This window comes from Paralichthys olivaceus, chromosome 1 (genome assembly GCF_024713975.1).
Source record: "Paralichthys olivaceus isolate ysfri-2021 chromosome 1, ASM2471397v2, whole genome shotgun sequence".
Classification (NCBI taxonomy): Eukaryota; Metazoa; Chordata; class Actinopteri; order Pleuronectiformes; family Paralichthyidae; genus Paralichthys; species Paralichthys olivaceus.
In genome coordinates, this window is record NC_091093.1 from 10709588 (window position 1) to 10736720 (window position 27133).

Consider the following 27133-nt stretch of genomic DNA (forward strand, 5'->3'; position numbering starts at 1 on the left):
CAGATGCAGCATTTCCTCAGATGGAAATCTGACCATCCATCAATTAGCTGAAAGCAAATACCCTCAGGCCAGAGAGTAGCAGCTCTGAAACATATCCACATAGATGCTTTCCATCCTGTCTCTGTCTGGCATATCACATGCCAATAAAGTGATCTTGAATTATGGGGTAATATCAGTTTTGACAAGAATAAGATGGTGTGTGAAGAGAAAAAACGGAACAGGGGTCTACACATGCATCCGATGATTGGGCAGTGATAACAAGTAAAAATGAAAATACTGTTACATTCCCAACTCATAATAACTATGCAGTAATTCATTAAGAATAAAAGAACAATAAGAGATTCAAACATTATGTGCAACCTTAAAAGGATGTTTTGATTCAAGGTATGAATTAAAAGCAAAAGGTTGAATTGTTTTTACTGGCTGAGCATTAGATGAGAAGATCAATAACCACTCTGGTGTCTGTCCATTATATATTGCCTTTAGCCAGCAGCTAGTTAGCCTCGCTAAGCACAAAGACCAGAGGCAGGTCAAAACAGCTACCCAGCTAAAAAAACAACCCTATCAGCACCTTGATTCTTGGCTCTTAGTCTATACAATATCCCCATTGTTGTTTTTACATTAATGTTGTTTGACATATTAAACAAACAAGATATAAGGTGTTAAGTAATGAGCTTTGATGGTGCTATTCAGCAGATTTTGATAATTGAACAGAATCAATGTCTGTTCTACCCCTGTGTTGAACTTTTAAAAGATTTCTGATTTCAATTGGACTCTTTGAGGAGACCTGTTGAGCTTTGATGATTTATGCTCCTGTTCATTCACAATGCAATAATGAGGACATGCAAAGAAAAGGTTTGACATGGCCTCAGGTTGATAAAATTCTGAACAAACACTGTTTTATATCTCTATATACCAATGATATGAAACTGTACACAAAGGTGCTGCTATTTTCCACAGTGGCTTGTTCTTGTATTCTCAGTCTTAAATCTTCTCTGCTCAAGTTCAGAGATAAGTTTGACATGAAAACACGTACACGCACACATATGCGCCAAGCTGACGATAACTGCAGACTTCTCTGTTTCCAGTAGGAGGACGAGTGCAGCTGAAGAATAAAACAACCAATGCAGTCAACTCAGACAAGAGGAGCCTGTGTGTGTGTGTGTGTTTAATTATATAGATAAACAATTGTCTATAGTTTAATATTGTGTAAAAAGTCTTGAAGTCATTATATAATATGATCCATGTTGGGTGACATAAGTCTATTTGTGATTTTTATACTGTTCCAATTCAGATCAGTTAAATCACTTTAAACAGTATGGGCATTGATCTTTCAGTCCAGGTGGTCACATAACAAATACAACAGTATTTTGATACTTTGATGTCACATTTCGACCTCTAGATCGCTGCTCTAAAGGAGGAGGCCACTGATAATGCTGCACTCAGAGAGCAGGCAACAGAAAACGATGCTCTGGCTGCAGAAAACTCTGCGATGAAAGAGCAGCTGGCTGCTGCGCAGGCTGCACTCAACGAGCAGACGGCACAAAACGCTGCTCTGGCTGAACAAACCAGTGCTCTAGCTGCAGAAAACTCTGCTCTGAGGAAGCTGGCTGCTGAGAAGACAGGTATGAAGGAGCTGGAGGCAGAGAAAGCTGCTGTTCAAAAGCAGGCTGCAGAAAACGCTGCTCTGAAGAGGCAGCTGACTGCTGAGAATCTTGCTCTGAAGAAGCATATGGACTCTACTACCTCACATCTGTGTCAGGCCAGAGATGACTTGGTCAACATGAACCAAAGCCATGCAAACTGTGTGGACACAGCAAGAGCCAGAGAGGAAGAGTTGGAGAAGAAACTCGAAGATCTGAAGACGGCAATGATAGCGAAGGAGGAAGAAAACATCTCCCTGAGCGATGATCTTCGGCTCCAGCACATTGACAAGGTGAAAGAGCACTGCGAGTGGGAGATGAAATTTAAAGCTCCGCAGGAGAACTATGAGGAGAAACTGAGGTGCAGCCTCCTGCAAGACAAGGCCAACTTCCATCAGAGTGATGATCTGATAAACAAGATCACAGAGACAGACAAGGAGTTGTCTGCTGAGCTGGAGGAAGTAAAACAGCAGAACATTGAGCTTCAGGTACGTTACATCAGATCATTTTAGATTTGAATTATATGGATTGTAGGTTTGTATTATGTTTAGACTTTGAAGAAGAAAATGCTGACACTTATGTCGTTTTTGTCTTTTCAGGAACTCTCATTGAACACTTGTACTTGTACAAGATGAAGGTCGAAAAGGAGAAGAAAGAGACAAATCAGGAAAAGAAAGAGCAAATGGAGAAAGAGAAGGAGAAGAAAGAGAGGAAAGAAATGAAGAAGAGAGAAAAGAAGAAGAACAAGGAGAGAGAAGGGACAAAGAGGAGAAAGTGTTTCCCCTGTTTTCTTTTTAAATGCTGGAGCTCGTACTGATCTCCTCTCTTATCTCCTCAACCATCCCCTCATCCTGACTCCCCCCAATCCCTTACCCCCCCAAACCATCCCGTCATCCTGACTCCCCCCACTCCCTTACCCCTTAACCTCTCCCCCACTCAACATCCCCTCATCCTGACTCCCCCACCTCCAGACCTTAATTATATACTGTATGTTTATATTTCTTTGAAAATAGAAAATAAAAAGTAAATAACATACAGTTTGCTCTTTTATTCCAGATGCTGGTTAGTATCTCAGTTATGAAAACTAAACATGTATTTGTAAATAATGACATATGATAAAAGTTGTCACACGTGAATGCTGCATGTTGAGATGTTATGATGCTCTGCCTGATATCTCAAACCAGAGTGTCTCTCAGTAGAGCTCAAACCTCCATCGAGGTCCATCAGTCTCCTAATGAAACCACATTTAAATTCATTACATTTTTATTTGGATCTGCACCAAATTAGGGTGAAGGAATTCTGCTCTGACAAGACACCACACACACACACACACACACACACACACACACACACACACACTAGTGTCAGGTCTGACCCAATCTAATCTTTGTAGCTGTTGGTGAGCACCAGAGGTGCCACTGATTGGTCCACAGGTAGGGGTAAATTGGATGTGTCACAGCTCCCATGATTCCAGATGGTACGTCGCTCCCCTTGAGACCCTCTCCGTCTTGAAGTCTCCACTGTGATCACAGATCATTGGTGGGGAATGTTATCTGCCACATACAGCTTCCCAACACAGAGACCTTATGTCCCAAAACTTCTCATTGTATGAAATCCCTCCTTGTCCCACACTCACCTATGATCACAGGAGAATGAGGGGAAGGTCCACGAACTTTACAGGTTGTCTTTCTCCTAATCTCCTATGAAAGACAGTGAAAGGATCAAGCAGCCTGTTTCAACGAGCATGATTTGCTCAGTCAGTTAGCATCGCAAAACTGACTAGTATTCTCATATCTAAAGATAAGTCTATTTTAGTTTTTTTTAATTCATGCAGTAACATTGGCAGAACCAATTCCCTCTGAACAAACTTTTGTGCCATATCCAAGTTAGGTCAATACGAAGGAGGGAGTTTGGGGCTGTGGAAGAAGCTGTAGTGAACAGAATTGGCCATTGGCAAAGTACTCATTAGGAAATGTCTGATTATCAAGACTACTATATATTTTAAACCTGTACATATATATGATTGGACTTGGCTAGTCATTTGGTATCCAAGCAGCATATGAATGAGCCACTGATGCTTAGGCATGAATAAAGCAGTTGAAGCCAATCAGTTAAAGTGCAAGTTGAGCTAACGCCAAGGCTCCACACTTCATACATATCTGTATCTAAAATAATGCCACAAATCAACAAGGAGTTTTTGGTCCAGGAAGCACCTTCTCCCTCATTACCTGTGGTTTTCCCAAATAAACCAATGTTAGTAATTCTGGGAATGCAACTAAAGCTGCTTTCAAACTCCTGAAAGCAGCTTCTCTCAATCTCCTGAACTCTGGACAATCTCATGACATTATCTGGAGAAGCTGTATGTGAGAACACCAATGTCTTAGTGACTTTCTCTTATCAGGCCCGCAGAATTAGGGAAAATGTCCAAATGAGCCCATGTGAGAACACAGCAAGAGATCCTGCAGAGGATTAATGACAAGCAAGTGGGTGTGTTGATGACATTTTTAACACTCGATAGAAGCACAACGAAAAAAAAAGTAGGAATAGAAATATCTCCGAATGAAAAAGAGTCATGGCACTCATGGGAAACACCAACAACGATGTCAGGAGAGCTTTTGGTGATAAGGGCCAACGCTGGTGTCGCTGTGCTGTTAACGAAAACACTTGATCTCTGCAATGGAATTTATACGTTTTGTCTTGCCTCATGATTTATGTAAAGTGTGATCTCTAATTCTTCTGGTGAGTGCTCCCTTCACAGCTGCAGAAAGTGTGTGCTTAACTGTGGGCATCTCAGTCGTCACTCTGGCCAGCTTGAGTAAGCACTAGTCACTGGTTGCATGTCTGTTGCATTTTCAGGCCCATTGCCCAGGGCAATGCCGGGGTATGATTTAGATGATATTTGTCCTCTTAGCTAATTGACTTAAGCTGGGTCTCCTTCCCCCATTGTCAGGGCCTCTCTCTGGCCCTGGAAACAGTATTAGCTTTAGGACAGAGAGACTGGCAGTGGTGCACTCATTTAGAAGATCCCCTCCACCCATCCATTTTGCCTCTTTCCAGAGCAGCAGTGCCCCAGGAAGTAAATAGACTTTGGCTTGAATGTGATTAGGCAGCAGTTTACTTGGTTAGACCATATGAGGAACAACAGATCCCACTGAACAGTGATGCTCCACAGATAACCCTTATCCAATTAGACTGAGTCAACACAGTCCATTTATCCATTACACTGTAAAACTGAAAAATATTACAGCTGTCACTGAACTATTTTTCTTTGCCTCTTCATTTTCTGTAGCATTGATGTTGCAATAAATATCTTCTTAAACCCCCACTCTATACATTAACATGCATTATGGTTGTAATGTTGACTCATGCTTTGAGTTCCATGATGGAAAGAAAGTGTGAACATTGAACTGTCCTGAGCTCAAGATGAGAAACACATTTTGGACATAGATAGTGTTGTAGATGGTGATTCTCTCATTGTTCTTGCACTTGTTGTAGCTTTAATGATGATTTGTTTTTCCACACCTAAAAGTCAATTCAGTTCCTCATTGATGATGTTTAAATGGACACCAATATTACAACAATTAGCCTTCATCAAATCATTACATCCACTCCACCGTTATGTTCAACATTATTTAGTTTGATGTATGATGCTACCTTATAACATTTTGTGTATTTTCTTTTAAATTTTGCAAAAGCTCATTCCTTTTTATTTTTAAATCTTGTTTACACTCAGGGTATGTATCATCAAGCAGTTGGTAACTGCTGTATGTCACAGAATGCTTTTAAAACTCCGACAGGACATTGTAATGTGTAAACGTATACAGGTCTTCTTAATGTGTCTAAGGTCAAAATACTTCAGGTCTTCATTTGATCATTGTTTATTCTGATTATGACCTTATTGAGGTTGAGGTAATAATGAAATGCTGTTTACATAGTAGTGTCTCATTCAGACTAATGTCTTCATCAGGTTTATATCAGTACATTAGGGTCCATATGAACGTCGTCATTGACTGTGCTAGATGTGAAAATTACCAATGTGACACGTGTTACTGACCAACATTTTTATTTAATCTGTCACACTCGTACACGCCTCCTTCAAACCAGACTCAATCTATAACTTCAATTTTTTTACTGATGAAGAGAAGGGGCTGCTGAGATAACTTCAAGCTGTAATAGTGCAGTTCAAGGTGAGATTTGCTCTTTATTTTAGTACATTTGAAAATAATGGTCCTCTTTGGGCTCATTAAAGAAACACTTAAGTTGACAAAAAAACCATGGAACTGTCAAGTACATTTATAATGCAATTATTTTTTGCAGGACTTTAAGTGTGTATGACACAAATTAATATCTATATATCAAAAATCTATTATTTCTTTCTTTTTATGTCTCTGGCTCAGCAAGGACACAGCAACTCTGATCTACCAACATTACCTATTGAACCTTTTGGCCCAAAATGATTTCTGATGTTACGCTTTGTACATTACTTTTCATGATATCAAGATTTCAGTTCATTTTCCTTCTTCTCAACCTCTGTTTCTGCATAAACTTCACAAACCTTCCCAAGGGGACAATTTCTGTTTGCTTGTAGGAATCACTCCTGCCAGAAAGAAAGTACGCTGATAAGGCTGCAGCTGTCACTTGTTCCATGCTGTATTTCACATGTTGAAGTCTTATTTCATAGTGTGATAAATTTGAGTTTGCAATAATGTTTATTTATTCTCAATTGGTCTTTTTATTATTAAAGTATATTCGACATTGATCAGCACATTATATAACTGTTTTATACCTACACCAGAGAGGTTATCTTCTGTGTTTGTTTCAGGACTCAGGGTACACTCAGTGATGTCCTGGATGTGAACTGTTCTCTCTGTGTCTGCTCACATATGCTAACTGTTCCCCGCAGAAGAAGGAAAGTGCTCCTCCTCGGTGGAAATGGTGCTGTCTCCTCTGACAAACTGCCCCGTGCTGTATGTGGTGAATCAGCACAGTGTAGGCGGTTGAGGAATGACTTCAGCTATCCACAGCTAAACATCCAAACACCTCCAAATCCCTACAAGATGTTGGATTAACACCACTGTGGTTGTTACTTTAGAAATGATGGACAAAGCATGAATATCGGTCCTGACTGATGTTGTTGATCGAGAGGGTTGTGTGTAAGCCTAGTAAGCTGAATTGGCTGAATATCCAAGATATCTAATGTATATAATATACTTTTCTTTCTGATAAAGAGTATTAGACAGAAGAGGGCAATGAGTTTCAGTTGAGTTCGTCTCACTTTTTCTGCATTTTTAATTCCATGTGGCCCCAGTATCCTTCCATCCATTTATTATGTGTACCTCTTTGTACATGGTCATGTGAATGTAAAGGAAATATCCTGGGTCAAAGTTCACCAAAACTGACCTCCATGTGAAGCCAAACCTCCATTTGCCTCCTCATTGTAGATTGGAAATTGAACGGGAGGTGAAGGTTTGCCACAGAAACATCCAGGAACGTCTTACCGGGCCAACAGTTGGCCAGGCTCGGGAAGAAAAACATGCAAATGAGAACATGCAAACTTGACATGGAAAGACTTGGGTCAAACCGGGATTCAAACCGTGACACCCCTGCCCCCTGTACCAACTTAAACACATTTTAAAGTGTTATCATGCTTTTGTGCATTTACATTGTATAATTAGGCTTAAGGTCAAGCTGGAATGAAGGCATGTGGAGCTGTCATGCTGTGACATGAAGAAATAATAAAGGTTGTAAATGTTGGGAAATGATTTGCTTTCGCTGTCTGGGATGGACTGAGGAGACGAGCCAGGGGTTTAATTAACTTTTGGTTGAGTGCAAATGGAGGACAGAGGGCCGGGATAAATCACTTAGGACAACAGCAATCTGCCTCTTTATTAGTGCGTACACAGGCACGCTGTGACCAACTACACATCAGCTGCTCCATCATAAAACAAGTCAGAAAAGACAATCTGGGTGCAGCCAGAGATTTGTTTCTAGTTTATCCTCCAACCTCCTGACAGGGTTCGAGCATGTGTGACTTCCCTGAAGATTATAGTACTGAGGTCTTCAATCCATTTCTCAGCTGTTTGTTTCCTCCCCTTCATTTACAGCTCCTCCTCATGAATTAAATGCATGTTGTACTGTATGTGCAATCAATGAGGAACCATATACAATATATTTCCTCTTACAGTGTCATCGAATTTACACATATGAAAAACAAGCATTATGATCATGTTTCCTTATGCAAATACAGAATATATCTGCATGGTGTATTTTATAAATTGCTTGTCAAATGTTAGTAAAAGGATAAATGTCGCTGTAATTAATTCAAGGGCAGGAGTAAATCTCTCAGCAGCTTGTCGGTGGAGGAAGGAAGCAGCACGCTCAGCATGGTGGGTTAATTGCTTTTGGAAACAACTGCAATCTTCTATAACAGGACGCCCTAACAACAGACACATGCAGAGGACAGTCCCTCACCACTGTCTCCTCAGTACGCTGTCAATACAGAGTAATTACACAACAACACTTATGGATACTATTGATTTAACCTGCTGGTGAACAGTCAACCTGGGCGACACAGGTCAGCAGATTCAAAATGAGCCAGACAGTTAAATGAAATAAGGATGGCCAGGTGACAGTGAGCAAGGTATGTGAGCGACACTAATTTTTCATTGTACTTACCAATCACAACTATCAGATGTACAATTAAACTTAACTTCTTTTATGAAATACATCAATGTTAGTTTTAATGTAGCATTTCTACCAACTTCATAAAGAATCTTAATTTTGGGTTGAACACGGCTCATAACGCCACCCAGTGTTTTAGTCCGTCTTGGACCTTTCTGGACCAATGCTTATGTGATTCAACCTTTTGGGACATCTCTACATCCTGACATCTATATATATACGTATATATGCTCCAGGCCCCGGGTAATTTCTCGCTGTGGTCACCCGGTTAAAACGACCCTGAGTGAATGAATTATGTTTCCTCATTTTCGCAACCTTTTCAACAAATCTGCCACCATATCTGAAGTAGTCTTTGATATTTTAACTGGACTGATCAACTTAATATTTCCTCTGTAGACATTTGTGTCCTACTAAGAATATTTCATCATGTTGTGGCCAATAACCTGACTTCTGAATGTCACTACTCTCTCTGCACAAAGCAACACACATGCACAGCAGTGCACACTCATTAATTCTGATGCACAACACAAACAGCAATTTCATTTTCACACAAAGAAAGGTTAGGCACACTTTACCTCATCCACATCCACCCTGGTTTAATTTACAGCGTCACCTCCATCACCACGACCCACCCCCCCAAAAATGAATTACAACATTTGCCAGACTGGAACCTTGACCTTTCCTGAGAAACCATTACATTAACGAATCCCTTCACCTCACTTCATTGAGTTCAGGTAGAGTGTAAGAGTTTATTGCACACAGTTGCAATATTCTGCTCATACACAGAGGTTGACATGTGAGGCTGGCGGAGTGGTTTAGGGCGGAAGGAAACAGAACTGTGTTCATTTGAGAACGCTCCCGATAGATTAAATCCTTGTCATCTATTTTCTCACATGGCCCTGATCTGCAGCTGGAGGTCCACACACATCACCAGGTTTGGACAAAAGGGTCAAACAACCCCACCCTTTTAGTTTACTGGCCTTTCCAATGACAAATCAATACGTTTTCCCTCAACAATAAAAGCTTCAACTGCAGCATTTGTAGCTCAAATTCTGAGGCTACTGTAGTTTACATCCAACACCTTTACAGCATTTGCAGTCACCTGATCAGTCCACTGAGTGTTGCAGGTGTTAAGTACAACATATGACTAATTTAAGCACCATATGTTGACCAGTGGTGTTTCAGTGAGTTGACTTTGTCCTCCACAGAAAATCATGGGGCAGTTATTTGAAGGCCAAATAACAGAAATGTTATCCCTGTTGAAAGGGGGAGGTCCTGATAACATTTCAGAGTTGACAGTTTAGGATTATTTAAGGCCAATTAGCTGCTCCCACAATCTTTTCTAAAAACAGACTCACTCACACACGAGTTTTGTTCTGGACTTTCAGCACTGAAGAGACAGCCTCTTGTAGACTTTGTGTCATCTCCCCAGTACTGAACATGAGACTGACTTTCAATCTAAAAGTCAAAATATACCAAGACTTGCATTTTATAGACATTGGCCCTATCAATCAAATAGTAGCTTTGAAGAATACATGTGAATTATCTAGAGGCAGAACAAATATCTATGAAGCCTTAAAAACAATTGAGAGAGCATGATCATCACCACAGTGCTCAAAGCTTACCGTACTCGAAACCTGATCATGTGTTCAAATGTTTGATGCGACACTGCCCCTGTGTGGACACCATATACATCTACAGTGAGGATTTGATGCACAAACATTGAACGCCACATCAAATGTTTCTACAAGTAACCCAATGACAGTGACAGTATGCAGACCACAGCAGTTTATTTCCCTGGGTCCTTTTGATCCGACTGGATATATTTACAACCCAGTGTGCATAAGATTGTGGGGAAATGATTATTGGCCTGAGCAACAATTAAAATACAGTGATGACAGATATTATGGTGAATACGTTATTGTACTTTATCACTATATTCTATGTTTATTGAGATTAAATATTTAACAAATTTCTTCTATAAATTGTCCTGGGAAGCTACACGTATCAACAAACAGTGGTGATGTGTGTTTCTTATGTCTACATGTTGTATATATTTGTATACAATATATATACAGAGGACATATAGAGTCTCTGTCGCACACATTCTTTAATGCAATAATCTGATCAAATATCCAGATAGACTATAGGAAAACAAAAATAGTGCAGTTACAATTTATGACGTTGAAACAAGAGCATGGGAATTTGGATTTAGATTTATTTCGAATAATTCCTGTTAAAAAGAAATTGGAATCAAGCTTCATTCAGGCCAGAGTAGACTAATATGCTAAACTGAAAATTAATACAGCAAATCCATAAGAATAATAAATGAGATTTGCCTGATACAATTAGTTTGAATTGCAAAAACAAAGCCAGCAAGTTTATTTACATGACACGACAGTTGTTTATTTTAGGCAAGCACACATTTTTAATTGATAATTTATTCTGGTCAATCATGATCATGAAATAATATAATTTAACTGGAATCAAACAGTAAATATTACGATAATGGCATGAATGTTTGATCAGTGGACCAAACTTTGCTTTATTTTCGCCCCCTGAGATAAACCAGGAGGACGCGCTGAATGCTGGGATTCTGCGGGAGCGGGCAGATCGTAGAACGCCATCTTTAAACCCCACCAGAGGCCAGCAGCTACAGTTGTACACCGGGATGAAAAACACTGAGCCTGCTGCGGGATATAAGTTCCGATCGCGGGGACTGTGCGATCGTCTCCCGGTGAAGTGAATAACAGGGCACCGTCCGATGGATCTGTGAGGAGGCGGCCAAGGGACACCGCGACAGCCTCAAGATGTTGTTGTGATAGGCAGCCAACAACAATAGACGGAAAGACAACAACAACGGACAGGCTCGCTAACTCGCTCGCTAGCATCTCTCCGAGCACTGCGCTGTTTTCTCAGGCTAACTGGAGCTACAGCTAACGTTAGCCGCTTCATTAGCAGATCTGCCCGGTCGCGCTGAAACCTGACCGGGCTGTGTTTCTCGGCTGGGTATCGAGTTACATCCACCGGGACATCCCGTCACCCCCTCGCCACATTTATAACCAAATCGTGTCCCGGGAATTTGGGCTTCAGCTGGCTAACGAGGCCAAACCCCGACTTCTCCCCCTCCCCAGCGGCCCAGCCGGAGATGCACGGAAGATGTCGGTGTCGGGGCTGAAGGCCGAACTGAAGTTTTTGGAGTCCATTTTTGATCCAAACCACGAACGCTTCAGGATCATTGACTGGAAGCCCGACGAGTTGAGCTGCCAGTTCAACGTAACTGGGGAAAAGCTTTTAATTATCCACTGTAACATAACGGTAAGGAGGCAGTAATACAAGTGTCGGGATTAATGCACTTCCCCGTCGGGTCGTCAGCGAGCTAAAGTTAGCTGGTTCGTTAGCTAGCCGTGTAGCAGGCTAATTCCACTACGATATGATCTGATGCTTTGCGGGACGGGCTTGGCGTAGATTCGGTAATGTCAGTGGGAGCTACGCAGTCTCGTTCGTGGGGTTGTTTCTCCTTTAATCCGACATTAAACTGTTAACAAGCAACACGAGCTGTTAGCTAGCACTGCTCTCTGAATGCTAATGTCGTCAACCCCAAAATATACGTCGTTCACCAGCTCTGTTTACCCCTGTGACATGAGAGTGGGCATATTTGTCAACGTGCTGATGTGACTGTCTCTTTACGGTTGTTTTCCCTTTCTCCAGGAATCGTATCCATCTACGCCACCGATATGGTTTGTGGACTCTGATGACCCGAGCTTGGCGCAAGTTCTGGAGAGGTTGGAAGATGTGAGGAAAGGCAGCACCCTGGTATTTATTCCCACTCACTCCTTTCACTACGTATCAGTGAGGAAAACGCGATCACATCTGGAACCTGTGTGAGGTTACGATGTTCAGCCTGCAAGCCAAATCTTTACCAGAATACATCATCTTTAGATGCAGCAGTTGGCCTTGAGCATTAGTAATGCCCAGCAGATTCCTGCATAAAGTATGCTGAGAAGTTAAAACGGAGCTTTAAAGTATGCCAGAGGTATTAGCATGTGGCTAAATAAATAAAATACTCTTAATGTGATCTATCTGAATGTATTTGGTAAACAAGTAATGACCAGCCCGCCTCCCAGCAGGGGTTTTTTTCTGTGCATTATTGTGACACAATGCCAGCCTGCTGTGATGAGCTCCCTCTGAAGAGGCAGATCATTCTGTTGCTAAATAATCTTTTGGCACTCCTTTATTGGTTAAGTATTTAATATGCAGGTATTTAGATGGTGTTATTTCTGTGCAGCTGTTATATCAGGTTGTTGTCCTCAAACAGACTTTCTTTGCAACCAATTTGGACCAGGTAGTGATGCAATGTTTGCCATATTGGTCCTGCATATCTGGCATTTACACCACCCAGGGCTTTTTTACAGTTTGCGTATGGGCTCTCCTACATAAACAAACATTTTGCAACTGCTGCACAAAACACGTGACTTTGTTCTCAAGGAATAGGATGAACATGTGTAACTGGCCAGCACAGACAGGTAGATTTACAGCTGGCCAAACAGGCATATTATTGGGCCATTGGTAAAACCTTTTCAGTCAAAGCAGCTAATTTTGTAAACCTATGCATGTGATGACATCTATTGACTATTCGCCTACTTATTCAAGCTGCATGCTGTTTTGTAGGACAAAAATATTCTTTTTATATTTGGTTACATATAGTCCATCCTGTACAGACTGTGTTGAACACAGGCCTGTGATGTCGTCCTCACTGAATGTTGTTGTTTGAAGTAAAAATCTCAAAGAATTCCGACCGTGTTGATTTGGTGAAACCTGTATTTACTGGTGGTCACAGCAAAAATGGTCTAATATAATGATAGTTGAATGATAAAGCCAGACAATAATTTGCCTTTTCCATCTCTCTTTGGACAACTGTGATCTGAGTTCATCCTGCGCACAGCATGAGTGTGTGAACAGCAGGGCACAGTGAAAGGAGTCAGTTACCTCACTGAGAAGTTGGAGGTGTGGGGCCTGTTGCTAGCAGCTCTTCATCTAACAGCCTCACTGTGGCTGCTCCTTCATGGTCTGTCGCTCTCTGCAGTACTTCACTGTCAAATAACGACCATCGTCTTGTAGATGCTTTTTTGAACAAAAGCGTGTCGGCCTAAGCGGAGTGACAAACAAATTGCAAGTTCAGTCAGTGAGTGTTTCATAATGAAAGTCAAAATGTGTTTTGCCAGTTAAATGCCTTAATTGTGAAGCTGCAGTAGTTGAAAATGCTTGCTTTGCATTAGCAGCAACTTAATACAGCATTTTTTTCTGGAAATGTTGCAAGACCCCCACTTCACTTTACTGCAAATATCTTAACATGGCAATGCTCTCATCATAATCACAAGCACTATTGTTAACTCATTTGGTGATAAATGATAACATTAAATGAAAATCTTTGAGATTGCCACTTCACATCTTTAGCTGTTTTTTGTCAAATGGTAGTAACAGTAGATTAATTATTAGCTTAAAAAAATAGATTATTGATATTAAAGAGTTATTAAGGACAGCTAGATTGACCTACAGTTGCATCTTGTGTAGTATTCCTCAGAGTGGGTTGGTATGTCTGCAGCTGAAACCTCCATTATTTTCTCCAAAATTGCAGAGTTGGTTAGGAGTCCTGTAAAATAACCATTAAAAACTGCCTCAGTTCTTTGAAGCATGGATTTCTGAACATGTTGACATTTTTTCTTTGAGATTCTGCACCATGTTGATGTGACTGCATTGCATCATTTTTACTGATTTGTCAGCTGCACATTCTTGCTGACAATCTTCCAATATACCTCATCCCATAGTTTGTTCTTATTGGATTCAGATCTGGTGAATGTGTAAGCTACTGAAGTACATTGAACGGACGGTCATGTTTAAGACAGCAGTATTAGATGACTTTGCTCATAGACAAGTTGCATTATGCTGTAAGTAGACTTTAGCAGATGCTATGTCTTTGGTAAAGGGATGCACATGGTCAGCACCAATACTCAAATAGACTGTGGCATTCAAACCAGGATTGATTGGTGTTAAGGGGCCAAAGGTTTGTGAAGTATACACAACCCTACTGCAATACACCACCACCAGCAGCCTGGACTGTTGACACAGACTGGGTTGGCATCAATGGAATCATGCTGTTGACTCTGAACCCTGATTCTGCGTGATAATAAAGATTTGATCCATTGTATTTAATATAGACAATAATGTAAATAAATTATACTTGGGTTTGGGGTTTTTGATCTTGTACAATATTCTGATGGTGTCTTTACTCATATATTCCAATGTATTTAATTGTTATACTTAATTATGTACTGGATCGTTGTTATTATCAGTAACTCTGCTGATACTGGGTTTGAAAAAGAAGTGAAAAGGAATTTTTCAACATTACCAAGGTGATGAAATCCAATGTTTTGTTGACAACTACCCACCAACCAGACATGTGAACTTATTAGTGACATTGATGATGATCAAAAAAGATTGCAATTACTGCTTGTTGATGAGTTATGTTTCCATGTATCATTCTGAATGGGGAACAATAACGTTCCTAAATTTGATAGACGTTCCAGGGATAATGCGTCTGCTGTTTTAAGTTTGGTGCAGCCTGATCTGACGTGTAGTGAGAAGAATTTAACTTATATCCCAGTCCCTCATTTTTTATTGTATTACCAGTCTAGAGATTTCTGGCACATCTCCATTAACTACCTAGGTTCATGAAGAAGGGGAAATAAGTCATAAGAGGTCGAAACTCCAGCAACACTTGGAGTGTAATTGACAAGTTTATTGCTTGTTTACTTCTTTACTGTTTACAGTCTGATCCACATTAAAAGAGACATTCATCATCTGTAAATAATTAATCACAGTGAAATAACTTCAGTTAAAGGCTCATCAGTGATGGTCCCATGGTTTTCCTGTGGAATATCACTTTTTTGCAGAAGCAGCTTCTGTAGTTAACCACAGGCTAAATGCCATTTTGAATCACAACCTTTATGTAACATTCATCTTTTCATAACATGGCTTTATTTTTGTTTCATATCAAACCTGATTTGATAATAGATATGGTACCATTCTATCTTCTTTTTTAAAGTAGTAGTTATACTGTATATCTTTATTCTGAGAGGTTGATGCATGTGGGGTTAGTCCAGCCATGGTCAGACTAGAGAAGGGCAGTTTATTAAATAGACCTCATGGTTGGGATATGTCTGAGCTTATGGTCCATCATGAGTGAGTGACAGTCCTGAAGGGCAGCGTCTTTCTTATCCTGGCACTGAGATCCTAAGATGCTGCAGGGGGTGAAGCACTGCACTGGTCTGCTGTAGACTGTAGTTTTGTGTAGATGTTTATATCAAGAAAATTACATGGTAATGTTGTCTTTTAGGTAAAGGACAAACCATGTCTTCCTTTGGATAGATGAGATCACTTCTCTGTCTTTCCGTTACACAGATGTTTTGTGGTTCACTGTATTTGCATTGCACCAAATCTGGCAGATAACAATAGCTGATGGCAGCTGTTTCTATGAGCACAAACAGTTACAGTGTGCAGATGCAGATATTTGCAGCATGTTTAAATCCTTATTTTGAAGTCATTTGAATAATTAGGCCTTATGAAACATAGCTTTCAGAGTTTGCCACAACACACTGCTTTGTGACTGGCTCAAGCATAATATTCTCTTCTGTCTTACCACTATGTTTGGATTCAGGATACTGTGATGTGAAAAATTGTATACGTGTGCTGTTGTTTGTTCAGGTCTGTCACATGTTTGTCATGTGGTGTTGCTGTGTAGCTGCATTTGCAATCTTGAGTTTTTTTTTTTATCTTACCCTGTATCCCCTCTTCTTGTGGTTTGTCTTTTTTCCAGCTTTTGCAGCAGTTGAAGAAACTCATTTGTGATCTTTGTCGGCTGTACAACCTCCCCCAACACCCCGATGTGGAGATGCTGGACCAGCCGCTGCCTGCAGGTCCTGTGGGACAAGACAGAAAGGCAGGGCTGCCTAGTTTGTTTTTGACACATACCTCCCCTATGGCGTAATAGGAATTATGCATTGTTAAATACATTTTTATTACACTTCTACGCACTTCAAAAGCACTTTTGACTAATAATCAAATAGTAGTGTGTATTAAAGAGGCCTGTAGGGATTCAGGAAGTATTCAGACCCCCACACTTTGTTCACATGTCACAGCATTAATCCACAATCAATACACCGAAATAAAAGCAGACTTATAATTTCTTGCATATTTATTAAAAGGGAAAAAAAGTCATCAGTCATGATTGTTCAGATGCTTTGCTAAGACACTTGAAATTTAGCTCAAGTTTCTCTGGATCATCTTTGAGATGTTTCTACACCTTGAATGGTGTCCATCTCAATTGATTTGGTGTTATTTGGAAAGGCACACTCCTTCAAGATAAGCTGACAATGCTTTTCAAAGCAAAAATCATGACAGGGTTAAAGAAGCCGCCTGCGGATCTGCTGGAAAAGCTGCTTAAGTCAGCTGCATTCAAGGTTCCTGAGGGCAAATGGCGTATCATAATGTAAAAAGAAGTGAAGGGGTTTGAATACTTCAATCTCTGTGACATTGTTGTCTAAGCTCATCCATGGCCTCTTCCTGTTTCGTGGTCAGTAAAGGTGGTTTTTGTAAATAAAACGTAGTCAGCACAGTTATTTCATATCCCGTCTGTGGCGTGCATCTCTGTTTACAGCATGGGACAGAAGAGGTCACCTCTGAAGAAGAGGAGGAGGAAGAGATGGGAGAAGTAAGTTATTATTGGACTTGTATTCCTCTGTACAGCGTTGAGCCAAATGCGTTGTTTAAAATACAAACATATATTTGCTTGGCACCGAGCTGGATCTCTGAGGTTCATCCCAAAGTTGGATGTATTGCTTAAAAACATGCAATACTTAAGACACACCTAAAATATCTGATACAAACAAACAGGACATCGAGGATCTGGACCACTATGAAATGAAAGAGGAGGAGCCTGTGGATGGGAAAAAATCTGAGGACGATGGCATCGAGAAGGAGAATCTAGCCATCCTGGAGAAGATCAGAAAGAACCAGAGGCAGGACCACTTGAACGTGAGTCTTTGTTCAGTAAAGTACATTTACTGCAATTAATGTTGATTATAGTTGCTAACATGTTTTCTATCATCTTTGTAGATTTTGTTGAAGCCTTCATTTTAAATGTACATGGGATTTATGCATTCTCAGCTAATATTATTTTCAGAAGTGATTACTGTTGAGAATGACAAACAGGGAAATCCTCCATTTATCTGACAATGTGACTGGTTGCTTAATTTGCTCTTATGCAGTAAGTTCAGGTTCTACTTGATTTCTGCCCTTCAGGGCAACATATTTGTGAAAAGATTTGTTTTTCTTCTGGGAGGGGCTCTCTCCTCACTCGTCCTCATCTGTGGAATTCTCTTGGTATCAGAAATGTCCCAAACAATACAATTTTACCCAACTGTGGAACCAATAATGCAAACTTAGATTTTAATATTTTGAAGATCAGTAAACCATTCTTTGGAAGGACTGTAGAAATATAAATATTGATGTCAAGCAGAATAAAGCTTTCTCTTTGATTGTGATCCACATCAAGTATAAATGACAGGTTTACGTTCATAGTAGATTACCCAGTGTCCTCTGTCTTTAGTGTTACACTTGTCTTGTATTTCACAGGGAGCTGTGTCTGGTTCAGTGCAGGCGTCTGACCGCCTGATGAAGGAGCTCAGAGAGATCTACAGGTCTCAGAGTTACAAGACAGGTACGTACACGGCACAAAGGTCTGCTCAGAACAACACTGAACATCAACATAGATGCGTATTAGTGGACATCAAGCTGAGATATGAGAGCCAAATTCAAACATGATCAAAAGAAAGCATTTGAGAGTAAATGTAGCTGAATTCAGAGAAACCTTCTATGACTGATCCTGAGATAGAACTCCGCCTTCATGTGGCCATGTTACAGTACTGCCAACTGTTGTGCACAGTTATACAGTTATTTTGTTGAATTTCCTCACCTTTTGAATAAGACATTGGGTAATTGTTATATTTTTGGCAGAATAACCATATGAGTGAGACGGTAGGCATTACTTTAATTTTTTTTAGTGCATTACCTTTTAGTTTATAGGGTGAAAACAGAAAACAGAGAATAAGTCATTACAGTTGTTACTTGACCTTGTGATGGGGACAGCTTAGCGCTCGTATTGATTTCATTTCTTTTGCAGGCATCTACTCAGTTGAGCTTGTTAACGACAGCCTGTATGAATGGCACGTCAAGCTAAGGACGTAAGTAACTTTGGGATTTTGTGCCAAGTTTTCTTTTTTTATGTCACTGTGGCCATGAACTGACTGAAGAATTTAATGACCAACAGGGTGGATCCTGACAGCCCCTTACATAGTGATTTACAAGTGCTAAAGGAAAAGGAAGGAATGGATTACATTTTACTAAACTTCTCATATAAAGTGAGTGGAGCTGACTTTGTATTTTTGCACATGAAAAATGATAAGTGAGTTTTTGAAGTCTGTAAGTAAACTTTTGCTTTTCATTGCTACAGGATAATTTTCCATTTGATCCACCCTTTGTTCGGGTAGTTTCACCTGTGCTTTCTGGAGGGTGAGTACATTTAGCTTCCATAGTCCATTGAGTTTGTGAACAAACTTGCATTAAAAAGAGGATTAAAAATGTTTTGTTATTTCTTAAGATACGTACTTGGGGGAGGTGCCCTGTGCATGGAACTTCTCACCAAACAGGTATGTCAACTGTATATTTCCAAAGCCCCACTCGGACGTGAATTTGTGCTGCATTATATTAAATATTACTTGGGATTTAATTTTTTGTTGTTTTATATTTTTAAAACTTGCTCTCACTGACTCTGGGTTTCCTGCTTTTAGGGTTGGAGCAGTGCCTATTCCATTGAGTCTGTCATCATGCAGATCAATGCTACTTTAGTCAAAGGAAAAGCCAGAGTGCAGTTTGGAGCCAATAAAGTAAGTGATGAAGCACGAGAGGTTTCATTTCAAGCCAGGAAATGTCCTGTGATAATGGTGACCTTTGTGTAATGAATGATGTGGACCACGATGGCAGTGCTTTGACACAGGCCTGGTTTCCTCGATCATAATGGTTGTGTGTTGTCCTGTACGACCACCTCTTGTTGCTGCCACCATAGCTGGCTTTGTAAAAAAAAATAAAATTGTATCCAAGCAAAGTGGAGTGGGAGGTGCAGTGTGTCACTACTGTGATGACAGAGGTTGATGATTATCTCTGTGCTGCATTTTGCAGTTTCTGTCTCTTGGTCTTAGTATGTGTTCTGGCCACAGGCGTCGCTCAGAATTTGATAAGTGAAGACAGAAGAAAACATGGATACTTTCAAGTCCCTCTCATCAGATTTACGTGTTGTTCTTAAGTATAAACCAAGATGTTTAGATTCTCAAAAATCAAGATTTGAGAAGTGATGCCTGTTGACAAATGGCTGAAAAAATGTTGACTCCACATATAAACCTTGTGAGAGCTTGAAATATGAAGTGAAATTAAAAATAGAACCATTGTCAGGTCATAAAGTCAATGCTGGGCAGTAATTATATCACACATTATTCAAATAATATTTGCACATGGAAATGCTGTATTTGTGCTTTCTAAAAGCCTGGTTGCTGTATGATTTAGACCCATCCTGCGCTGTGTTTCCACCTGTGTCACACTATAGGTTTTGCCATACACCTGATGTGAACCCCCCCACATTAAAAAGCCTCAGTGTCACAGATCTGCTACAAATATTATATTATAATATACTATTAAAATGTTATTCTACTTAATGTCCCGATAAATGTTGAATTTGTTTGAAGGCAAGTAGTTTGAACAACAAGCTAGTTCTTTAGGTTTGAACAAATAAAAACTCAATTCACCAAGTCTTTATAGTAGTGAAGAACTGCACAGCATTTACACATCTATCTCAATATTGACTTAGTTTGATCAAAGCTCAATAGTTAGGGTGGATATTTACCAAGTCAAACTCAGGTATGAATCTGAAAGCTTTACTAAACCTTTATTGAATTCTTCAATCATATTGATTCGTACAGATTCACATGTGTATTTCTGTTGTTCAGCAATGACATGTTACAACTACAGGTGCAGAGCCAGGTCTTATGTTAATGGCCAGATGTGCGTGACAGCAGTCTGGTATGAATAGTCAAACAAGGGCACAGTGTGTTTTACTTAGATTGTACCACACAAAGGATTTTGTTCTTGAGATGGATGATAAGCTTGTTGTTTTTTCTTATATCAAAGTGCCATCATTTCCTGGTCTGTACTGCCATCATAAACCTGGTGCACATTTCTCAGGTTGACTTTAATTCTCATCCCTTAATGCAGAACCAGTACAATCTTGCCAGAGCACAGCAGTCCTACAAATCCCTCGTTCAGATCCATGAAAAGAACGGTGAGTGTATTTGTCTCCAGTTTCATACAGAGTGCAACGTTGACCTTGTTTACTGAAACCAAATCCCTGCCATGCATCAAAGCTGAGGAAAATTAGTGCTTGGATTGTTGTTCGTGTACCAAACAGGGACAACACTTCACGCTTGTAATCCACATTTTTACTTTCATTTCAATATACTACTGTATATGGAATTTATATTAGAATGATCTAGATAACAGAAAATCTCACCATGCTTGAGATTCATAGCAATTCATGCTCAAAGTCAAAGACCTTCTACAGAGCTTGTTAGACCAAAATAAAAAAAAGTCACAAATTGCATGCCCTGTCAAATAAATATGCAGTTTAACATGAATAAAATCAACGGAGGGAAACATAAACTTTCACATTTTAATGGGAGAGAAAGCAGTGGTGAGTCAATTACTCAAAGATTAGCATTTATGCAGCTGCTTTGTTGTCCTTGACCTCTCTGAAAACACACACTGCATTTTAAAATGGTGCAGGTAAAAATATGTAAATTACTTTTACTCTGTCAGGCTACATTGAGCTATATTTAATTACAGCAGAATGGAAAATCGAAAGCCTGACTAACAGAGCAATTTTAAGCCTGCTGTTTCTGGTCCTCGCGCAAACCAGAGGTTTGCAAAGTCAAAGTAAAAGATCATCTGCATTTTACCATAAAAGTGTCAATGATGTAGATCTGGTAACTCTGGATTGTGGTTTTATTGAAGTATTTTTTTAACTGTGTAGTCATTCTCTGTTGTGCTTTTTTGCCCCATAGGCTGGTACACACCCCCTAAGGAGGATGGCTAAAACAGACTTTTGCCTTTCCTGCACTGGGACCACATGTCTTAGATTTTTGTTTTTCATTTTCTTGCGACCATTATGTTTTGTTTTTTTTAATCCTGCAAACCTTTTTTGTTCTCAACATGAGAGTTTGAACTCCAAACCAAATTTCTAATTCAGTGATCACCCAGAAACTAGCACATACAACACAAAGACATTCATACACCCTTATCTGACATCCGTTCATCAGCTACTCAAAAGGATGTCCTCTCCCCGGATATTTATCTCTCTGTGCATCTGTCGTCTGATACAATCTTCATTTTTCCATTGCGACTTTTGTTCTGTACTCCGGGAAAACGATGGACTAAATAGTGTGCAAACCCACCCTCTTTGGTTTTGGTGTTGAGCATGCCAACGTTACTTGATGGCTGTGAGTTGAAAGGTGAGGCATGGCTTTATCCTCCAGCAGTGGTAATGTGATGCTCCAGTCACAGGACAGTGCCTCTCTGGCCACAGACTGAATCTGAGAATGGCATGGGCCATTCCCCGATACGATGCAGTGGTGGCTGGAAAGGACACAAATGCTGGTGGTGAAAGAACCACTGCCTTTTCTCTCCATGGATGGCGTCTGTAATATTGTGCTCATATATTATCTTTGTAATGCCACAACCCCTCCTCTGGAATAACATGCTTCTGAGGCTAGCTTGCTTTCAAAACCTCCTTATCTTTCAAAGCTTGAAGCCCTGAGGTGGGGGAGGATGATGAAGATGAAGAGACTTTTGCAGCCTGGGTGGGACAGGCCGTGATGAAGAACAGCATCCCGCTGAGCTCTAAAGTTGATGAGCACTGTCATCATCATAACCAGCAGCCAGACCACTCCTGCAGGAGATATGTGGTGTGTGGCTAGAAATGCAGGAGTGTGTTTGGATTGGATCACACTGTAATGTAGTTGATTTTAACTCCATATGTAAACATGTAAATTTGTATTTCTGCAAAAGGATTTAATTGTTTATAATGTAACCTTGTCTGGGTCTTTGACTGGGCAAAGACTGTATTACTATATACCCCTGTCTATTAACAGCAGGGGCACTGCGACTTCTCAAGACCCATTTAGAATAAGAAAAGGTTGTGTCATGGATACTCTTGCAGAAGGAAACAAAAGTACACCATGTTCTTATGTAAGCTTAATGACTACTGCGGTTTTGTTCTTTTTTTTATATTGATTTGTAATCCTCATGTTATTGGCAGCAATGACAGTACCATTCCCCTTATTTGATGGCACCTCTTCACTACAACGGACATAACAACAATGGCATAGACACCGCTGGTTCTGGCATTCCAGAGGTTTGGCTCTTCATATCTAATCACTCAAACCGGAAGAACCTCAGTAAGGCTATGCAGTGAAGACTCAGTCTCGTGAAGTTCTCTTGTTCTGAAGAAAATCTGTCTTAAAAGCTCAACAGCATTGTCACCTGCTTAGTCCTTGTAGCTGGTTCTCGTCCCAACCACTTTGCCAATCCTGCAGTCTTAGAAGAAAGTGACCTTTTTACCTTCTGACTTTTCCTTGGCCTCATGGCTGCTTTAAAAAAAACAACCCAGCCACGAGTTATAAATTCACAGCAATAGTCTTTGACCATATACCTTCTGGCTTCACACCTGGGAAGATCAACTGGAGTCTGTTCCATCTCCACAACATTTGTTCAGGTTCGATAAATATTTGTCCAGACTTGCCACAGGAGGGACCCAGCTCTTATCACCACCTCTCTGGTTACTATTCATAACCACTCGCAGCACCGCTGTACCCCTCAGTGTGTTGGGTCTTTGATGTAATGTGAATAATATGCAGAAAACTGTGTGGAGCATTCCAATTAATGCAGTTACACGTTTGTTGTGGGTGTTCTATTGTGTGGTTACTTGTTTTGAGTATATTGTCCTGAAAACCAGCATAGAAAGCTTAGTTATGCTAATTCATACAGTCATTCCTCATGTTTGAGTTAATCTAGAGTCTCTTCAGTGATATTAACCTCAGTCACAACACCAATATCTTCAAAACAGGTAGAGATGCTTGTAAAATCACACAGCTTGTTCACATTCAGCACATGTCCGACATCTGTTTAAACTAGCAGGATATAAATAGTGTTACCCTCCATCTCTGTTCTCACCACAGTCAAAATCTTACCACGATTATGGATCATTGGCATGGTTGTTAGCTGTTGTGATACCACTGGTAGGGTACTACTCACTTCATCCTGGTCACATTGTCGAGCCCACCCCTGCATTCTCTGGAGAAGCAAACTCAGGAATACATACTGCACACTTGCAAAGGATTGCTTCAGAATATCGTCCTAAAAATGGAAGATTTTATGTGTCAATCATTTTTCGAGGGGAGGGGGGCATTACAAAAAAGAGACGCCCCTGTTTTACCAGTAGATATGCTGTTGAGTTGCACACACTTTGATTTTCTGAATGCCATTGAGGTTGAAATAATTTCTAAGCAAGATATTTGGAATGATCAGATAATGCGGAGTGAGGATTTACTCCCGCCCTCAGATTATCCTGCGCTTGTTCAGGGGTTCAGGACACATCTGCCCTGTCTCTTTGATATTGCTGTATTTTGCATGTCAATATATCAATGGGTGTTTTTCCCCAAGCTACTGAAGGCAAAGACTGGTTGGGTTCGGTGTTTGAAAAGAAAAGACTAGATGTATCCATTTTGTTTCTTGAATCGTTTCCTTGTGGTTTCCTGCACCAGTGCACGGGAGGACTTCTCCCTGTGTGTTGGCTTTTGAACCACGTCAGATACTTATGAGACACAAGGACTTATAAGACACCATACCTGCTTGCATTACCGTTAAAAAAAGCAACAAAAAAAAAAAAAAAAAAGCCAGGATTCTCAACAAAAGTAGCAGTTCAGATTTGTGTGCCATCGGAGCAGATGTAAGCCTACATCCTCAACCTGACCCATTGGAATAATGGTGTACTCAAGTCTGCTGTGCACTGAACAACTGCTCTTCTCACACCAACACAAGTCTAACAAAACCCTTCTGTGCTTTGGCGAGTGACACATTGGTTGGAGGTCTGAACTAGCCTGTTTCTGGGTTCTTTCCCTTGCTTCATTAACAGCGTCGGCCAGGTTATAAAGTTATGCACTGTTAGCATGCTTTGGTTTGGTTTCTTTTTTTTAACATTGCAAGGGTGATTTTGAAAATGTAAAGTAATTTGTAAACTTGCATCAAGTTTATGAATAAAGAATTTTATGAAATATCTCTTCATTGTGTTGTTATTAATGTAAATCATTTGTCAATTACATACTGTCAAAAAAATGTGCGCTGAAATCCTCCTGGTCTTAAATGACAATATATTGCTGCCATATAGTCAATAACTTTAAAAATTGGTTAGTGATTTTTGCACTGAGTGCCTTAGGAAACATTAGGTCTGAATGGAAATGGCCTCAATATTTCACCTCCCCACGTGTTGAGAGTAGCTTCAGGTTCAATATCTTGCTCAAAGAACCCTTGCGATATGGACGTGAGGATCTAGGAATTTAGCCACCAACACTAATCAATGGATGACCCATTTAACAACCCAAACTACAGATCCATGCTTTCCTGCAATGTGTTTCTGATGTTTTCCAGTAGATGGTGTTCTTTGTCAGAAAATGTTGGTGTCATCTGAAGTCTCTATACCTGCCTCTCACATTGTCATGCAAAAATAACATCCAATGTAGTTAAGTAAATCCTTGGGCCTGCATGGCTCTAGGTGTACTAGTTGACTTACTGAAACCAAAGCCCTCACCCTTAGGAGGGACACTGGTAATAAAACGTGGCTAAATATCTGATTCAATTATATTTAATTACCTAAGCAGTTAAACAATATGATGCAGAACTGACCCATCTCACATCATCCTGGTCAGTAAACACAAGGAATTTCTTTTTTTGCACCAGTTTTTCTTAGATATCAATGATTTATAGCACCTTCCAGATGTAAAAAACTGGAGCAGGTGGTGTGTTGGGTTACTGGGATGAATTTATCCTGCATTGTATTTGTAAAATATTTCCCTATGATTCATTGGTTTCCACATTCTGTGTACATGTGTATTTCCTATAGTAACCACTAGATGGTATTGGTGCACTCTTGTAACTTTGGGTTATTCTTTTTTTTAGTCACTGAGATATTCAAGCAGTAGTTCTGTGTGCTTGTTACGTTGCTGCGACATTTACTCGTCCCTGCTCTAACCAGCTCTGTTGCTCATTTTCTTCAAGGTGGAATGAATAAATAATTAAAGGTCATTGGTTTGAGTGTTAGACTCACTATTGGTGGGATACAGTCTGATATGGACAGTGCACATCAGTGTGTTTGAGTCAGATATTGTTATTATGGTTAGGCAAGCACTGCTCTCGAAAATGTCAGATACATTGTTGAGTCCCTATCAGTTATTCTGAGGGGTGGAAGAGTTGTTGTAGATACCATGGTGGACCATTGAGTCTTTGGTTGATCATTGCTGCCGCCTGGATATTCAAACTCAGTCAAACCAACAAGCAGAATATCGTGGGAAGTTTGACCACATTTCTATATCAAATTAAAGGGAAGGTAGTGATATGAGTGTGGGAAGTGGAACTCTGCTGTTTATCAGTGAAAGGCTAATGGCCTATTATTGCAGCAGTGTTCAGTTTTGTTTATGTGTGGGTTTGTCAGATTGGCCTCTTGGCTGGAGAGGGGGAAGGTCTCATTATCCAGCTTGAGCCAAGCTGTTTGTCCAGCCTGTCACTCACTTCAGGCACAACAGTGTGTGGAGACCGACGAGGCTTCTGGGCCCATGGAAACCAGGCTATGCATCTCAGTGATTAACTTGCTGGCGACTTCACTGAGACAGCAAGAAAGAGCTGACTTGTCCTGCTTCAACCTGAGCGAGAGCGCAGCAGCACAGGGGCGGCCATATTCAGAATCAGCAGGAGTTGATTAATAGCCTGCGGCGTAATGGCTCCGTCTATCACTTTCACTGCTTTGCCTTCATCAGTAACACTTAGGTGTAAACCCAGATTTAGACTGAAGAGAAGCTGGGAACCCGAGCCTTACGGATCATGTTACTATCAGTGACTCGTCCAGCTTCAGTATTTCACAGATGCTGATAGTGAAACTGGAGTTTGTCATTTTTATTTTCTGAATACAATGAGTCAATATTGAGCCCATGCAGATATGTTAAATAAATAGTTTGATATAAAAATCTAGGACATTTTAAATTGTTATTTTTTCTTGAACAGGTTAAGAAGGTTAAAAACTGATTCAGGAGATATAGAATTAAATACAGAGTTAGTTTGGAGTTATTAAAGGTTCTATATGTAAGATGTCTTTGCTGTTCAAAGTTGATCTCTGGCCAGAGCAGGTGGCGGTGATGCTCGCTTGCCAAGAGCTTCTGTCATTGCTGTGTTTACAAGACAACAGGTCATAAAGGGGGCGCGCTGAGCATCACTACTTCTTCAGGTCAGACTGGACGCCACAGTGACTCACTATCACAAAGGGGGTGGAGCTCACTTGTTAGCATGCTAATGTAATTAGAGTAAGAGACAAGAGAAAGAAA

The 27133-nt window shown here is 40.3% G+C and overlaps 2 protein-coding genes across 2 annotated transcripts; both read left to right on the forward strand.

Moving 5' to 3' along the window:
* The first annotated feature begins 1088 nt into the window (after window positions 1-1088).
* Window positions 1089-2678, forward strand: LOC138406441 (M protein, serotype 24-like). The gene is made up of 2 exons (XM_069518763.1): window positions 1089-2131; window positions 2243-2678. The coding sequence occupies exons 1-2, from the start codon at window positions 1493-1495 to the stop codon at window positions 2276-2278; spliced, it is 675 nt and encodes a 224-aa protein (XP_069374864.1). The 5' UTR covers window positions 1089-1492; the 3' UTR covers window positions 2279-2678.
* An 8232-nt stretch (window positions 2679-10910) lies between these two features.
* Window positions 10911-24819, forward strand: ube2q1 (ubiquitin-conjugating enzyme E2Q family member 1). Its single transcript, XM_020080089.2, has 13 exons — window positions 10911-11642; window positions 12036-12140; window positions 16201-16323; window positions 17041-17094; window positions 17277-17417; window positions 18018-18102; window positions 18565-18625; window positions 18712-18802; window positions 18895-18953; window positions 19042-19090; window positions 19232-19327; window positions 20706-20772; window positions 21551-24819. The coding sequence occupies exons 1-13, from the start codon at window positions 11484-11486 to the stop codon at window positions 21580-21582; spliced, it is 1122 nt and encodes a 373-aa protein (XP_019935648.1). The 5' UTR covers window positions 10911-11483; the 3' UTR covers window positions 21583-24819.
* Window positions 24820-27133: the final 2314 nt, after the last annotated feature.

What these genes read in the sequence shown, in the direction of transcription:
- LOC138406441 (XM_069518763.1), top strand. Translation starts at nt 1,493, where the DNA reads ATGAAAGAGCAGCTGGCTGCTGCGCAGGCTGCACTCAACGAGCAGACG. An exon ending in AGCAGAACATTGAGCTTCAG is followed by an intron (nt 2,132 to 2,242) that starts GTACGTTACATC and finishes TTGTCTTTTCAG; the next exon opens with GAACTCTCATTGAACACTTG.
- ube2q1 (XM_020080089.2), top strand. Translation starts at nt 11,484, where the DNA reads ATGTCGGTGTCGGGGCTGAAGGCCGAACTGAAGTTTTTGGAGTCCATT. An exon ending in TGAGGAAAGGCAGCACCCTG is followed by an intron (nt 12,141 to 16,200) that starts GTATTTATTCCC and finishes TCTTTTTTCCAG; the next exon opens with CTTTTGCAGCAGTTGAAGAA. An exon ending in TACTAAACTTCTCATATAAA is followed by an intron (nt 18,803 to 18,894) that starts GTGAGTGGAGCT and finishes TCATTGCTACAG; the next exon opens with GATAATTTTCCATTTGATCC.